Here is a 17,982-nt window from a genome sequence, read left to right as displayed (position 1 = left end):
GCATGCAGCTGTACTGCCCCTTTAGTCAGGGGAGAACGGTCAGTGATGTTACTGATCAATCGAATAATTTGCTGCCGTTATGTGTCTGCTTTATTAAAACCGTTAAATATAAATGCGTGATGGAAATCCAAATAATTTAAGACATAACAATATACACCATACGTGGGTAACAATGAAAAGGTGCAGGTGGGTTTTAAGTGGGAAGAAAATACTGCTTGACTTGGAATGTCATATGGAATGATGGATATACCTGCTAAATTGTGTGTTTTCGGACGTACCTGCTAAATTATCAGATTTATGGCAATCTATGCTGATCTGTGTCACTGTATACCAACATGATGTAGACTATACATAATTTACGACACAGGTTAAGCAACGTCTATTTCTAAGAAGTGCAGTGCAATGTAACGCGAAATAACATTCAGAATATCCCGCGGTTTGTATATCTTTGTATATTTGAACTAGTGGCAAAACAAAAAGCGTGTTTGTTGTTGTCACGCTTCTCTGGCTCCAGTTCCCGTGATGTGTTTAACGCCATTATGGTTTGGGGAGTATGGTGCTATGGAGGGGAATTGGTGCCACCTTGAAACGCAAACACGACTCCGGCATGATGGAAAAACAATCGACGTGACGTATAGTGATCACGTCTGTCTGGGTGAAATTGATCACTATAAGCGGACGATCATTATAACAGGGTAGCAGTTTGTGGATTTTGGCCTCGTCCATCCAATGGTCAGTTACAGCCACCGCCTGCTGCAAATTACAAAATCCTCACTTATAGCATCACATTCTACCTGCTGGAGCAGGGAGGATATTTCTCGCCTAAATATTTCTGTAAAAGACATTCAGAAGTCAATTTAAGAGCGACTCGAGACGTGCAAATACACGAACACAGAGTGCAGGCAGAATCCAAAGCACCAGCCTTGTAATGCATTGCATTAATAAATTTCTTGTTTCAATTTCTGTTGTCAGGCATAACTGGGAGATAATGTCCATCAATTTCAACTCCTGAAATGGCTTCAAAGTGTTACAAATTATAATTCAAATTTAACAGTTTGAGTAAATAATTAGCTGTTACACTTGATTAAGAACATGTTTTATGTTTACATGTGATGCAACCGGGGGGAAAAAAATTGAGAGACCGTTCATGCTTGGAGGAATTCTCAGTGAACTATATGGAAATCTGATTAAATACATGGTAAACCTCCATCAAGCTAATGCCTTCTGAGTGAATGATGCTAAATCTAACATTTTTCGAATCCCTTTGTTCCAGGTGCAGCTTATTTCATCGGCGTGTCAGAACTGCACCAGGTGCACGCTACGGTGGCCTGTTCAATGAGCAGATCAACACGCCAGGCCCGTTAACTCCAATGCGTCGCTTCTGAAATCACACGCTGTCACTGCCTTAATATCCACGAGGTCTAGAAATAGCTTCATGGCATTATTTATAGGCGAATGGTCACACCTGGTCCGACGAGCGACAGAACCAGCATGGGTAGGATTTCTGCGGTTTCCGGTGCATGAAGACGGACCAGGCCTCAAGCCAAGAACCCTGCTTTGCAGATCGCTATGGCTGTATGGAGGTCGGCGCATCCTTCCCGGAGCATATGCACACACACACACACCCACCCTTTAACCGCAGCACACAGAGAAGGGCCAGCACAACACAAACACTCTGTTGACACGCACGCAAAAATTCAACAAAGCATCTTCCCACTCTCGCCACGGTCTATGGTGAACCGCATGTCACACTACAAGTAGATCACAGGCACACAACGAGGTCAGGCATTTTTCTTCCTTCTCAGGTCAAGCTTTGAATGAGCTGGCAATACGCATTTTGTTGGAAGACCCTTCCATTGCAGCGAGACAACATGTGATATCAAACTAGAGTATGGGAAGAATTTCCTGGAAGCAAACACCAGCATGACACCTGTTGTCAACCACAGTGGAGTCCTGCAGGTTCCCAAAACCCTTTTTATATAGCAGGCCTGCCAAATTCAGAACAAAGGCCTTCTGTGTATATGTGTTAAGCGCATAGCATGACGAAACAGTCCCAACACGATTCCCTTTAAACGCCATTGGCGTGATTCAGTTATGAGATAAGAACTACTCTTAGAGATGCGCTTTTTTTGATGCTGCACAGGGCAACTAAACCAATAAACACCAAATATTATGCCAGAAACCACAAACTGCTAAAACAGAAGCACAGAGAAACAGTGACGGTCACAGGATACAAAAAGCATGGGGAGCCCCAATCACCCCTGGGCCTATTCGCGGAAAACGAAGGGCGAACGGGTGCCGGGTGGAAGTGCCAGTACAGTACAACACACCCTATAATTTCACTGCAAAATAAATAAAGACAACATTCTCCCTTGGCCATATCAAATTATATAGCATAATTCCCCAACCCTCACACTGGCTGCCCACCATATATACCATTCTTGGGTGCATGTGACCTTACAATAAAGCTTCACTGAGATATTTTGCCCCAAGGACATACAGTGTGAAACGAGGCTCGGAGCAGCACAAAGATACAACCAGCGATGATCTCGGCAGTTTGCACGTGCATTAGTCACAGGGACAGGAACTGGAAGCAGATACTGTCTGAGTCACACACACCTCTGACTGCTCGAAGCTCACCAATGGCCGTCCAGAAAGAGGCCAAATCACTGCCACACTCTGATTCCCTCACTGCATTAATGGATATCCGCCACACTGGCAAATTACACACAGTGAATTACAATTACCTCACTGTAAACTTAGTACTAAACCGTAACATTGCACCGCTGGAGCCATCTTATGAACCATATGCACTATATATGCATATTAGGGATGCTCCTTTTGACCGTTTAACCGTTAACCGAAATAATTAATTTTGACCGAATATTACTATCAGTTAAACGGTTTAAAATGTTTTTATATATATTTTAATTATTAGTAGTAGTATGAAGTTTTGTGGCATCTCAGCTGAAGATCGCTTTTCACGTTCTAAATACACTGGGTTTGAATCTGCGACTGTGATTACAGGCACACAGGCTTAGCCCACTGAGCCATGAACACAGGTACGAGCTTTGCTGCTGAAAATGGAAACATTGGAGCAAAGCTTCAGCGGCAGAGACGTATCCGTGTGCTATATTGTAGCCGATCGGTGTAAACACTACCCAGACATGTGCTCTTGTTTTATTTCGGTTACAATGGGCGTATTCACATATTTCTTTATCCAATACTAACTGTCGGATTATCATGTTGTTATCATGAGAATAGCGCAATTTGCAAGTGGGAAGGCGATCAGAGCTGCTTCGAGACGCAGACGCTTAAGTCAGTCACTCTTGTTCTTTCTATTCGTATCACGAAGCTATAAAAATATATTTAGTTTCTACCTATATATATATTTGAAAAGTAGACCGTCCAAGGTTTCTGAGGGTGTTTTTTAAATGTGTATATGATAAAACCTCGCAGAGTTATTTAAATGGTTTGGCGAAATTTCTGTCAGATCCCGCCGGCGGGACCGCCGACCCCAGAGGAATTTAATATTCTAATCTAATCAGTTAACGGTTAATGTTCGGTTAACGAACGGCGGTTGTCGGTTGGGAAAATTAATCGAAATGAGCATCCCTAATGCATATGCACATATACATTGTATTGATGTCTTCATATTGTATATTTCTATTGTTTTTAATTGAGTACTACAGGGAGGAGTTGCACATAAAGTAATCCAGTTCAATTCAATTCATAATAAATATAAATGTGTTTCAATGAAACATGGCTGTCTCAGACTTAGCCTGCACCGACTCTGTCCCATTTACACTAGGCAGAGGCAAGGGAAGAGCAAGGGGGGGATAGTATTGGTTAAAAAGAACCCATGAAACTGAAAGTTTATTGGTTCAAGAGCTCAGAGCACTAGCGGTGAACAGATTCAGTGAAAATATACAGTTAGGAAAGAGAAAATACAGTAATAGGCACTGAGACAAGTCCACAGTGAGAACAATTTTTGTTGAACTTTTTACGAAAATGTTCTGGCACACATACTTCACCTTGCTGTTACAAAAGGAGGTCAGATCACCAGCTCTGGAACTTCATTTGGAATTTCATTTTTACCTCACTGCAAAGTAAAATGCACCCTGGAAAACACCTTGAAGCTGTCCCATGTTTACAAACACTTGGGAAGGATCAGGCCACTTGAAAAGACGAAATCCTATAGGGACGCGGCAAACTGTGGCAGGACCCGAGATATGCATATTCAATGAGACAGCCGTGAGAACTCCCAGGAGACACCAAACTGAGCGCCGAGGATTGTGTGTGCGCGCGTGTGTGTGTGTGTGTGTGTTTGGACAAAAGATTGAGCATGACAGAAAATGAATCCTCAAGAGACGTGAACGACATTGAGAGCTGTGTAGTCACCCAGATAAACGCCCGGCCTACATTACAGAAAGTACTTCGACAATCACGTGCATGATAAGGAGGGAGAGGAACGTGGGGAGAAAAAAAATAACAAGCGAAAGAGATTAACACAAGCCAGGGACTGGATGGTCAGAGCCCACAGAAGTCCAGCAATGTAAAGATCTCTGTACACTGCATTCTCGTCGATCAGGGTATTGGTTAGAGTTGGGAAAGATATTTACGGATTCCCCCGAAGGACCAATAGAAGTATCACAAAGTGTGGAACACCTCCGAATGCATGAATCAGTGGGGGGGCGACTGAAATGTCCTTATTACCAACCTCTAATGGGCAACTCTAGAGGTGTTTTAGTGACCTGATAAGACAGTTGGGTGTTTAGTGAAGGAAAGGAAAGTGGGAGGGAGAAGGGGATGATTCTGTGCGTCCAGGACCCTAATGGCGGGTGAACAAAGCTCTTGCTGTTCAGTGCTCTTTTGCAGCCAGTTCATGTAGTGCGGTAGATACCAGAAGTTCATTTAACAGTCGAGTCTCCGCCGGCTGAAAGAGCCGCAGGCCCCTTCCGAGGTACAGAGGTGCCACTGAGGGACTAAGTTAAAACTTTAAATAGCAAAAAAAAAAAACATGCAGAAATTGTGACTGACGACACAGCAATGACACATCTGGATCGCAGGCCAAAAAACGAGAGTGTAAAATCTCGTGTGGGTTGTGGGAATCCCAATCCGGTCCTTGGGGACCCACAGCCGGTCCACATTTTTGCTCCCTCCCAGCTCCAAAAACATGAACTGTCTGCGGGTCCCCCGAGGACCCGATTGGGAAACACTGCTCTAGGGATAAGGAGGGTCACAGTTGAGACATCTTGGAGAAAACACTAAAAGCTCCTTTAACCCTTTATGTCTCAGATTCACCATGGGGCTCCATAAAAATTGCATTCTAAATAAGTGGAAGTCCAGGAATTCCTAAGAGTTTCCCGAGGAATGTAAAAGACAGCATATGCAGTACTATAAAATTTCAATCCTTATAACTCAAGGCGAAAAACTAAAAGCCACTTGAGACCTGTGAGATATTAAATAAAACACCATTACTAAATGAGTCACTAGCAGCCCATGTCCTGCAGCATTTTCCAAAATGTTATCTGTTTTCCGCAGCGAGGAACACGGACGACTGCCTGCGTCACCCCCCAGCAGACTGTCAGTCAGCTGTAACCTCCCATTCCCCCCCAGCTGGCTTTAGCGCAGGTTGCCATGGATACACGCTCTACACATGCATAGGCCCAGGAACCGAGGACCAGAAAGGCTTTGTGTGTCCTCAAGGGTTCTGGATCTCATCACATAAAGAAGAACACCAAGCAATGACAGAGCGGCTGAATAGACAGGGATGTTTAAAAACATATTTAAGCATTAAAGCAGCTGCACAATTGCTCAATGAATAATTGACGACAGCACGACATTAATAATTGAATATATCCTTCCCTCCACTTTCACGCTCCAACAAAAGACCAGGCTAAAGAACAAGACCTCAACATTTCTATTTCAGAATGCCATTTTCAGTTTGAAAGTGAGCCAAATTCGGGGCAAAGTCCTCAACCCCCTTGGAACCATTCTGAAAGTTCTGTCCACCCCATTTGTCGCCACTCTCTCTCTCAGCCTCTCACTGCCTCTTCACCTCCATATGACCTTTGGGCCACTCAAATAGCAACCATTCAAATTAAATTATACTTGTGCATGCTCTGCAATTTAAATTTTCTTATTTTCTTTCAAAAGGCTCTGCCTTTTGCCAGGTCACAGTTGCAAATAAGAAACCCGTTCTTAATCTGTCTTGCCTGGTTAAATAAATCGTAAATTAAGAAGCATGTGTACGTAAAATCGTGTGAGAAGAATTTAGACCAGGGGTCTCAAACTCCAGTCCTGGGGGGCCGGAGCCCTACACAGTTTTTGGTTCACCCTCATTTAACACACCTGATTCAACTCCTTGTGCTAATTACCATGCAGCTCTTGAGCTGAATCATTTGTGGTGGAACATGGAAAGAACTAAGCTACACAGGGCTCCGGCCCCCCAGGACTGCAGTTTGAGACCCCTGATTCAGACAAACACTATGAACTAAATTAAACGAGTGTCTGCAATCCAGTTTTGAGAATGCAGCAACGTGTAGCTCAGCGGCTTAGACATGTGTACGTGCCTTGAAGGTTGTGGGTTCAAATCCCACGGCTGGCAAAGTAATCGAGGCCCTAAACTCCAGCTGAGCTGAGGTTGCTGCTTGCTATGTGTTTGTCATTTTGGACAGAAGTGTCTGTTCATTGTGTAAAATAAAAAGACGAAACGTCTGTGTCACGTGCGTGCAGGCAGGCGAGTAGAGCCGGTAATACGCACAAACAGGGTTTATTACGGGATCCGGGCAGAAATCGACCATCAAACATGACAATACAATGACAGAACTGGGGAATACTGACTGAGACACGGACTAAATACTCAAGACAGGCTGAACTGAACAAGCAACAGGTGATCACAATCAGGAAATAACACCAGGTAACGAGGGGGGCGTGGCACACAGGAGGATCGGACGAGCCGGGCGTGACAGTCTGACAGAAATGGTATGTAGTGCTTCAGGGTTAGCAGATTTTATCAGACGGTTTTTGATGTCTTGCGTATGGTTGCAGCACAGAGGTCACATCAAAAGGGGATCAGCTAATGCTTGTGTCACTGTATATTTTCGAAGGAACACTGGCTTGCTTGGAAAAAGTACAATAAAAAAGCTCTGCTTATTTTTGAAAATTGTTTGGAACGAAAAGGACAAGGCAGAGTAAAGATGTCAGCTGAGAGCAGTCTGACCACAGCAGTGCAGCACTGACCTGGGAGATGTGGTTGATGGAGGACTCCATCCTGCGCAGCTGCGACGCCTGGATGTCCAGCAGTTGCAGCACGTTGTTGGCCAGGGCATTGATCTGGTAGGCGACGCTGGCCAGGGACTGAGTGGTATAGGCCTTGGTCTCCTCCAGAGCCTTCCTCTTATCCTGCGCCTACAGGCACAGGATGAACAGGTCAGTCTAAGGTTACTAACCGCAAGGCAGCCCAGAGACACATGTACATTCAGCGTAACTACAAACCCTGCGAACCTGGTTTTGAACAGCAACACTTAAGGTAAATTCCTCCAGGGGTCATGCTACATGTCATAGGTAACAACAAACAAACAAACAAACACTCCTGAATTTCACTGACCGCAGATTTCAAGATAATTTAACAAGACAGAAGAACCACATGGAAGAGGATTCCAGTCCATCGCAGGACAAACACACACACACACACACACACACACACAGGAAATTCTCAGAAGCCAAACTGCCTCACTGCGTAACCGCATAACTTTGCACTACACGAGGATATCAAAGTATCCTGGCGATTCAAGCTAGAGACGGAACTGATCTGATAACCACCGACGATATTGGGCCGATACTGGCAAAAAACTGCTCGATCAGATTTCCGGGTGGGGGGGGGGATGGGTTATTGCGGGGAGGGCGAGTGAGAAATTGATCCAATCTTCCATCAGGGATAGGCCTAGCCTGAAAAATCGGGAAAACGCTTGTACCCACGACGCAACACCCCGTAAACAGAAGTGAGGGTCACGTGATGGCTAGTCGTTCAACACATGTGTCGGAGCGGTCATGCCGGCTGTGTGGAAAGACAGTAACCCCTTAACATTTACGCATTTCACAGTCTCAATTTTGGCTATTCGTGAGTTTGGTCAGGGACAATTAAACAGAAATATTTTTGGAATTTATTAAAAGATCACAGAAACTCACACATGAGCCAAAAACAATACTGAGAATGATTTGGATCATATAAAATATAAATATTAGTAATAAATAATGTTTGAATGTAAGTGCGTACCATATCTTTAATATTAAAAAATGTTACCTATATTTGTGACCGTGGAATCTTGATTTCTCACCATAACGTTTAAACTTTTCAGTGCCATGAATTTAGTATTTTTAATAATGAGTCCAAAACGTTTTACTCCCAGTGTGTACAGTAGTAACTTTGTCAACATTGAAGGTAAATAAAAGTAAAGCACAATGTATGTAACTACTTAAGTCTGAACACAGTAACATGTATACAAACCAGGTGTCTTCAGACTTGTATTCTTTCTAAAACCTAGTTAATTAATACTCAAAAGTTCTATCTGTGATCAACTGCATATTTTGTACTGGAGACTTGTGTAATTTTTTACTAGAAATGGTTAATTACTCTACAAAGAGCAAATTGGGGGAGGCGTAAAAAGACAATTTCCCCACAGGGATCAATAAAAGTATGAATTAATTAAATTAATTAATGTATACAGTGACATTTTTATGACTGATTTCTTTATTATATTTAATTTGGCAACGTATTGTACAAATTTGTACTTTAAGAAATATCTGTTGATTCCTGAAGTTGTTACTGAATATTTAGACATTTATGTTTTTAGACAAATATCTTATTTAATTATTAGCAGCTGATAAAGGGGAAAAATATATCGGATTGGTATCGGCGAACTAACTTTTAATATTGGTATCGGACTGATAAAATGACATTGTGCCATCTCTAATTCAAACCCTAAAGCGGTTGTGTGTCAGACGACAGCGTGACCTACAGAACTATGGCTGTCAATCCCTCCATAAACTGTATAAAGTCATAAATCACTTGTCTTCTGTATTAAAGGTATTATGAGGATCCCAAACTTTAGAGAGTCGCCCAGCACTAATCCCAGTCGCCCAGCACTAAATGTTACAGTTGGTTCGCTGTGGAACCAGAATGACTGGACATGCTTGTAATCTAATTTCAGATCTCGGTAAACAACCAACGTCATTTTAAATAGGAAAACAATTTGACTTCATATCTAGATCAAAGTGTGGGAAAAAAGGAGGTGAAAAATTACAAGAAATCTATCCAGCACACTTTTCCAAGCCTCTGAGTTTGCATAAAATTCATACCAAGAAACCTAAACACTTAAAAGCACTGAAAAGGGTGAAAATGTATCTGGCTCATATTTGGCCCTCAAGTATTAGGCTGGCAAGCGGGAGGATAGATTTATAGGGACCAGGCTTCATTGTAAGGAGCTCCAGTGCATGCAGCCTACATCAAGATCAAAACCCAGTGATACAAATCCTGAACAGTCAATATATAGGACATACGTGACGGCTCGGAAATTCCTCTGTGGGGTACAGCTGCTACTGAGGTTCTTGCACGGATTTACCAGCATCCCGGCGGCCAAATTTATGGCAGTTGATAGAAGTCCGCAGAATGGCACAGCTGGAGCCCACAGTGAACCGGAACCCAGCAGAGAAACAACCCAGTTCAACGCAGAGGAAAGACTAGTAATCAGCCTTTCCGGAACTTTCAGGATTTCAGAAAACCTCCGAGATCTCACACATCTTCAGAATCTGCTCCATATATATATATATATATATATATATATATATATATACATATATACAACAACAAAAGTTGTATAAGTCAATGGAACGATTATGCACGAGGGAGAAAATTGGAATATATGTGACTGAAATGCATCTTTTATATATATATATATATATATATATATATATATATATATATATATATATATATATATATATATATATATATATATATATATAAATAAAAGATGCATTTCAGTCACATATATTCCAATTTTCTCCCTCGTGCATAATCGTTCCATTGACTTATACAACTTTTGTTGCAACTCAGCGCATATGTGCTTGCAGTGCAAAGAATGGGAGATTAGTATTCAATTTAACAGACTATTAGCTCACACTCACTCTGATGTTCCGTTTGAAGGTGCTGTTGTGGAGGAAAATCGGGTAAAACAAAAGGAAGTCTGTTTCCACTGATACATCACAACACTGCTTTGACAAAGGGTGCCCATTTAGAAATGCAACGCTGCGTGATGGAAGCTGCGGCAAGAGCACAGCGCCAGTGTCATCCTCCCGCTCATAATCTATCAGTCAAGGAATCCAGCTTTTAAATTGGCTGCGTTTTTTTTACGGAGGGACCAGAGGGAAGAGTGAGTATGAAACATCATCTAACTACAAAGCCCATAAAACCTTTTAAGTATATGTAAGATTGGTTAAACATCGTTTTTTAATGACCATTATAAAAGAGAAGGCTGACAATTTGATATCTTATCAGACTGCAGCCATCCAGGAGAAGGGCTCGATACCCCCTGATCACAGGGCTGCGGGAAGGATTCCACTGTGCATGAATAAAAGCTATATTCAGATACAGGACAGCCAGTTCAGAGGTGACCATTCTGTCTTCTTGACTATTCATGTCCAGAACCTGATCACATGAACATCTCATATGCCACACATACAAGATAACTGGTGTTTGGGCTGTAAGGATGGTCGAAAAGCACCTGAACAGCTACACGTCGATCATGATCCAAGGTGTGCCCGACAAAACAAAAATGTACGCATGGAAAGCACCTAAACGGACCTCCGGCACGTGAGTCACGATATCAGGTACTCAGGGCCGGTTTGGTAGAGCTTTTAAAGTGGGTAAACGAAATGAGTGTTTTTAAAGCGCACTACCATGTTATTCCCAAATCACAATGTCATTAGCCAGTCAAGAATCACATTAGATTTTGTATTTATGTGATTATTGTGATGCAAGGTCGGAACAACAGACAGCATCCAGTTGGCAAATGAAGGAGCTAGGACCGCTAACAGGCATGAATGGCCGTTTCGCAAAATACTTAGCTTTAACGTCAGGCCAAATAGCTAACCTTTACATATGTGCACAGCCTACTCAGCTCATCTTGGGGGTGCTGTGTGGTTCAGAGTGTTAGGACTCTGTGCCGAAGATAGGAAAGTCACTGGTTTGAATACCCGTTAGGCCCTTGAGCCCCAAATACCCCCAGGGTGCCGGACGCTAGCTGACCCCACACTGTGACCCCCCCACACTGTGACCCCCCCAAGCTTGCTCTCACCTGTATGTGTGTGTCTGTTTCATGGAGAGCAAGGTGGGAGACAAGGCAATTTTCCCATTAGGATGAACGGAATACTGTAGCCTCTCCAGGTTGGAGTTGGCCGTGAACAATTAAACGGGAATATTTTTGCATGTTGCATAAGCTAAAAATATCTAAATAATACTGAAAATGATTTGGACCACATAAAATCAACTAATGCATACATTTTAGTGTCATTTACTATTTGCTAGTGTATGTTCATATCGTATCTTTAATATTAAAAGTTAATTTGGGTTAGAAAAAAAACAGCAGTATCTAGACATCTTAGCTTAAGTACACCATACACCTTTTCCATGACAACCTGCCTCACTCGCGTGTTAACCGTCTGACCATGGGATCTCGCATTTTTTACAGTAACTCGTAAACTTTACTCGTATACCATTAATGCAACGGTTTTAGTAATGGACCCAAATATTGCTGGTGAATTTTCACATCGGCAGGGATCTTCCGCCCCAAACCCTCGCAAAAATGTGATATCCACAGTGGTGACATTTCCTGCCAAATTCAAATGCTCTGCATTTCACAGTCAGGCATTAAAGCTAGTTATGCATTCACCAGTAAATCCCTCGCCATGCCTACTTCCCTTAAGAATACTTTAAGACAACATCCGAAGTTTAAGACGTTTGTAGCTATAACAATGCTATACGATACGCATGCGAGGCCAGATGATAGACAACGGCCTCTGCCTTTCCTACGAAGCTTATCAGCATTTGATTAATTCTGGAGCGCCAAAATGGAGTGTGACCTGGATTCTCTTATTACAGCGAAGCCATTCATGTGCATATATATTCAAGCTTATATTCATGCATGCCACAACGAGCAGCATTCAGCTCATTTTCACTGTCATTGTAATCATCATCATTTTCATATCATTTCATACAGCAGGTGAGTCCAGACGGTAGCTTGGAGGATCTCAAACTGTCCCCAAACCAGCTATTTAGAGATTTTATTTCACTATGTAGATAGCAGTTTGTCTAACATTCCAAATCCAAGTGTTTTAATAAGAAGCTCTTCTGCCATGTGTTGCTGTAATAGCCTTTGCTCTTCCGAGAAGGCGTTCCATTAGCTGTTGGAACATTCCTGGCAGGATTTGCCGCCGTTCCATTTGGGAGCTGGTGTTGGGTGATCAGCTCCCATTCTGAGAGTTTGTGTGGCTTCCACTTCACAACTAAATTTGCTTCCAGATGTTTCCACTTCATCTGCATTAGACCGAAGGATTTAGCAGGGCAGAAATTCTGCATGATGACTAGTTAGAAAGATGGCGCCCTACGATGATGCTGGGCGGAATTAGCAAAAATTTGCATCACATTTTTTGTTTTTGCGAGTTTCTGACTCTTTCATGGTATATCTCGGTATTTTTTATTTTTTTTAAATGCTCACTCTTGCTGCTAGCAAGCGTTTACGTCAATAAAATACGTTTAAGATTGTTTCAATAAAAAGGTTTGTTTTAATTAATTATAATATGCAAAATCATTTGCATTTAGCTTAATAGTATAACTGACATGTTTCATAACATTATTCATGTTTATTCATCTCAATAGCAACATGCTATATTGATTATAAATGTATATTTAGCTCCATAGAGACATGTTTTATTAATTATTACTGTATCTATTGCTTGGTAACAACATGGGGAATTATTGCGTTATAACGTTATAATTGTTAGTAAGAATGGAACGCACTGATAACAGGGGTCCCCTCTCAATCCCTCTACACAGTGATCCATAGCGCTTGTAACAGTGTAGAATATTATATAATTTGCGGCCAACTGAAACGTTACAGCTGTTTCAGCTATGCTACGCTATGGCGGCATATGAAAAATTCATATCATACGGGAAATTAAAACCGCTGTAGTGGATCAATCAGTGCAACGCTAAGCACTAGTGCCAAGTATAAAGTCACCGACCTCTTCTGCATGACCACTACAGCTGAGTGCTTAATTAGGCCTATTCACCTATGTCAACAATAGGTATGGCTTAATTAACCAATTCCTATAATTAATTCATACATCAACATACTTTTAGCTATATAGAGTGTATAGAGATGTAGTGCCTGCAGCGTGTCCTAGTTCCGCCCCAGGGTCTCCGCCTAGTAGAATGTGGTCAGAACAGCTCCCTTCAAAGATAGTCTGGTTGTATCCTTATAAGATGTCTAAACCATTTCAGCTGACTCTTCTCAATCCAAATGAGCAGTGGCTCCATTTCAGAATCCGCCTCCATCTCGAAGGCTGCGCACCCTGTCACAGACAGTGAGCAGAGAATCCCCATTCTGTCTGCTCATACCCATAACCCTCTTCTTTCAGTCATTATCCATAGTTCACGACTATGAACATGGGATGAAATGAAGACAGACCAATAATCCGTATGCGCCAAGTTATCTCCCAATTCTCCACCACAAGCCTGTGGCCACCAAACTGATATGCCTGTGAATCTCACATTCCCTTTTCCTGTCACGTAAACAAGATCCCAAGGTATCCAAACTCCTTCACTAATGGCAGATTCTCCTCTCTCATCCGAAAGCAGACATTTGCTCTATTTGCTCTAAATAATTGCCTCATATTTGCCTGTGCGGATTCTCCCCCATGTTGCTTCACTGTTCTCTAAATACATATTTTTTTTGCTGAGGTGTTGGACTTGATTTTTCTGTGGTATCAAGGGCATCAGCGCACTGGCTCTAGCAGTTGGCACTAAAATTTGCAGCCAATTTGCCAAGCAGAGGCATCAAAGGCATTATGTCAATTTTGGACTCTTCCAGACTCTTAATATAGACATTCATCCTGGCGTACATAAACTTTTGACCCACTGATAATATGAAATTGTAAATAAAAGCTGAAACATATCTGTGTCTTAGCTATTATTTTGCCATAGCCGGATTGACTTCACACAGGAAACACGACGTGTAAAGTTGTGGAACACTGAGTTTGAAAGACTTTAGCCTAGTTGTAAACTTTTGGCTTCAACTGTAGGTCACAGCTGGATTGCAGGCAAAGAACTGCACGATGTGCAGGTAGCAGAGATTTCACTTCTTGCCCCCCGTACTGGACACCCTTCCAGCCAAGCCAGCACAGGAAGTTCCCTTACTGGCGGATAATACTCACTCTAAACAATTTCAACTCCGCGCTAAGTTCATGGACACAACTCTTTCAGTATTCACACAGGAACTGAAGAGCATGCAGCAGCAGTCTGGGATCCTCTGATTCCCTTGGTATTTCCCGCAGCATGTACTGTACCTCGGCACACCTTCTACCAAGTCCATAAGTCAAAAGTAAACTATGTTAGTATACTCCCAAAAACCCATACATCTGCATGAGAGAAGAGCTAGTCTACTGTTCCACTGGCACGACAGAATCCACATTGTTTCTCCTGAATCCTAGGTTTGATTATCGTGTTGAGTCCCCTTCCCTTTCCAACGGAAGCTGAGAAGAGCGATGCCCTATGGTCGGAACAAACCGTCTGGTGTCAAGATTTCAGAATTCGGCTAAGCACCACCGTTTGCAAGTCCAAACGGTATTTTACCTGCCTTTCATACATCACTGAAGGGGCATGTCAACCATATCACCCCGACGTCATTCAGAGGTCGGAATGTCAAAATATATCAGATCCACGGTGTGAAGATGAGAATAGTAGAAGCCAAAAGGAGCACATGTGGAAATCAGATACCTGGACCTACAGCTTGAACCTCAGGTCTGTTACTATCTGCTTGATGCTGATAGGTGTGGACCTGGCATTTGACTGTAACACGTGGAATGTAGATAGGGTCAACCCACACAATAAACCTCTAAACAGGGTTGGGGGGGGGGGGGGGTGAAATGTCGTGGGGACCATCCTCCCAGTTTGGTGAGATTTACGGTTGATTTACACTTGTGTAGTATCTATGCCATAAGTAGCCTCATACCCTTGTGCCGTAGCCTGACGCGCAACTCCGCAGAAATGTAACTACAGTCATCAAGCTACGGCATAGGGTATGCGGCTACGCAGCCACCTATGGCCTACATTCTACGCAGGAGCATAAATCAGCCTTAAGTGGGCATGATGTGAAAACCTCATTCCTATCTACTCAGCCAGGAGCGCTTCGATAGCGCCTTCACGCTTCCTGCCCTTTCTACACTCGTGCACGATCTTCCTTTCTTGAGAACGCTGAACTCATCCGACCTGGCTCCAAAATAAGGCTGGTAATGACATTCTAATGAAGTTCCGCGGAAAGACTGTAGGCACATACAGTACCACGTAAATACAGGCACTTGCGAGTTAAGATGGGCTGAGATAAGCTACAGAATTTATAAAGATGTCTATGACCTACTATCATATGCCTTTTCTTAGGGACAGGCATATAGAAACCAGACAGAGGATCACAAGGAAGGAACAGACTGTGACTTTCCATGGAACAAGGTTTCTTATCTTAAAGGCGGAAGTGTGCAAGAAATAGTAGAGACTGTGACTAAGCTTAAAAGTGCAACTGTGGAGTATGCAATGTACTAGTGATATTAATTTCATTATTTTAATGGGTCCATTTTTTGCGGACATTTCAGATCTGTCATTTGGAAAATAAGTATCTTCTAAGCATCCAGTCACAACTTGCTCTGATAATATAATAAAGACCTCCATCTGCTGTACACTGCAGAATGAATTTCATCAAGACAGAGGTCGGTCACACCAGCAAACAGGCCTAGTTACCAAGACAAGAGAGAAACTCAATGAGACAGAAGAAATCAATAACGATGTCTGCAAAATCACGTCTCACGACAAGATGCCCCAGGCTACGGCAAAGACCCAATTTATGATACAAAATGTACGTTTTGTACAAAGCGGACCAAATCTAAGGAGCCCAAATTTTCTAAATGGTTTAGACAAAACCTCTGGAAATCGGATACATGAATGAAGACAAAAATGTAATCATTATAAATTCAAAATATTAATTCATTTGGAAGAGGTGTACCAAAAGACATGACACTTTTCTGGAAAGAGTCAACAACAGCAAAACACTGGCTTTGCAGGAATGGCTTGCAGGCATGACACGACCAACACGTGCTAGGTTTCCTCAGTCTGAGAGATCATTAATCCTTCTGAGTGCTGCAATTTCACACATCCTCTGGGACAAGCCCACACTCATTAACACTGCTACGAAATCTATCATCTTTTAAAATATCTGTTATGATACCACTGACAACAGGGTTGGGTGAAGGGATGCAGACATGAAGCAGCCAATGTCTGCAAAATAAAGCGTGCTTGCAGGTTACACCGAAGCTGAAATCAGAGAGAAAGTGCACATTTGCTATTCCATCCCTACTAAGGAGCAGCTCAAACCCAGTAACAGAATTTGTAACATTGATTTACAAAACAGTACCAAAATAACCAGTAATATGATTTTACACTACATAAAGTTCTCAATGACACAATAAAAACAGATGGTTTATCAATTAACTGAATTAACTCCAACAACCCCGAATATTTAAAGAAAAATAAATGACGATGTAAACATCGAGCAGCAGTAAATGTTATTTATAATAATGGCGCGGTATTAAATATTTGTCTAACAGCAGATCTTTCTCATACACCAAGTAATAATAATAATAATAATAATAATAATAATAATAATATTCTAAGCTTCAGGCACCAAAAATGTCTGTATCTAAATCACCTAAATAAGAAGATTTAAAATACGATATAATTACATCCAACTTGTCTCTTGTGCTTAAATCATACTATAATCTACCTTGGCATCCAACAGAAAACAGTGTTCATTTAGCTGACTGGCATTAATAATTTAAACGATAGTGCTCAATCAATTCAATTTAATACGGTTGATTATTTTGCATGTCAACACTTTTTCCCCTGATAAGCGATTACCTAGTGGATCAAATCTGCTATATTTTGTATAACACAGCTTTCACAGATAGCAAGGGATAATAATAATAATAATAATAATAATAATAATAATAATAATAATAATAATAATAAAATTGAGAAGAATAAGTAAATCCTCCATATCTAACTGTACTTATAATAAACGGTCTTTGTGAATGAATGAAAACATGAAAACGGCCGTGTCCATGCAATCAGAACATCCCGGGGTCAGTAATTGTTATTTTTTAGCGCATATAAGCATCTCTATCACCAGAAACCACGTAGTCTCTGCTGATAATGCTTTCAGCCGCGTTATTTAAGCAACGCTCCATGTTTCCTGCCTGCTGTTTTCTACAGATCCATGACCAAAAAAAAAAAATCAGTGACAAAGGCTCTGATATTTACGCCGTTGCTTTCTTACCTGGACATAATTATTTTCACAGTAATCGGCTACCCTGGTTAGGTTCTGGTAGCTCTCTAGCAATGCTCTTTTACCGGCTGGGATTTCTTCCTCTAACAGCATTTGCAGCTCTGCCATCTTACATCTCTCCGCATTTCTCTTTTTCCTCCTCCTTCCCTTTGACTGAAACCACAGGCTCTGCCCCGAAAGCGGAGATTCCTCGCCTGGTATTGTAGGAACCCCGGCCTCGCTTTCGCTACACTTGCGGCTCTCCGCTTGGTGTCGACGCGCGTGCCGTTTCTCATCTCGCGTAAGCGCACTCTCCGATGATTGGCCAGGC

General features: G+C 42.0%; 1 protein-coding gene across 2 annotated transcripts in view; it reads right to left on the bottom strand.

Annotated features, from left to right (window-relative positions):
* The window catches only part of LOC111859234 (abl interactor 1), a 31,678-nt gene extending 13,783 nt beyond the window's left edge, over nt 1–17,895 (bottom strand). The window contains exons 1-2 of one of the 2 annotated variants that reach the window (XM_023841748.2): nt 17,664–17,895; nt 7,246–7,413 (exon numbers count right to left, since the gene is read on the bottom strand). In XM_023841748.2, the coding sequence (XP_023697516.1) occupies nt 7,246–7,413; nt 17,664–17,780 (285 nt within the window). In that variant the 5' untranslated portion in view covers nt 17,781–17,895. The remainder of the gene's footprint in view (nt 1–7,245; nt 7,414–17,663) is intronic. The other variant, XM_023841747.2, reaches the window with a different exon arrangement.
* Between the last annotated feature and the right edge of the window lie 87 nt (nt 17,896–17,982).

The sequence above is a fragment of the Paramormyrops kingsleyae genome, chromosome 4 (assembly GCF_048594095.1).
Source record: "Paramormyrops kingsleyae isolate MSU_618 chromosome 4, PKINGS_0.4, whole genome shotgun sequence".
NCBI lineage: Eukaryota > Metazoa > Chordata > Actinopteri > Osteoglossiformes > Mormyridae > Paramormyrops > Paramormyrops kingsleyae.
The sequence above is the reverse complement of the archived record's forward strand: the minus strand, read 5'-3'. Positions and strand labels throughout refer to the sequence as shown.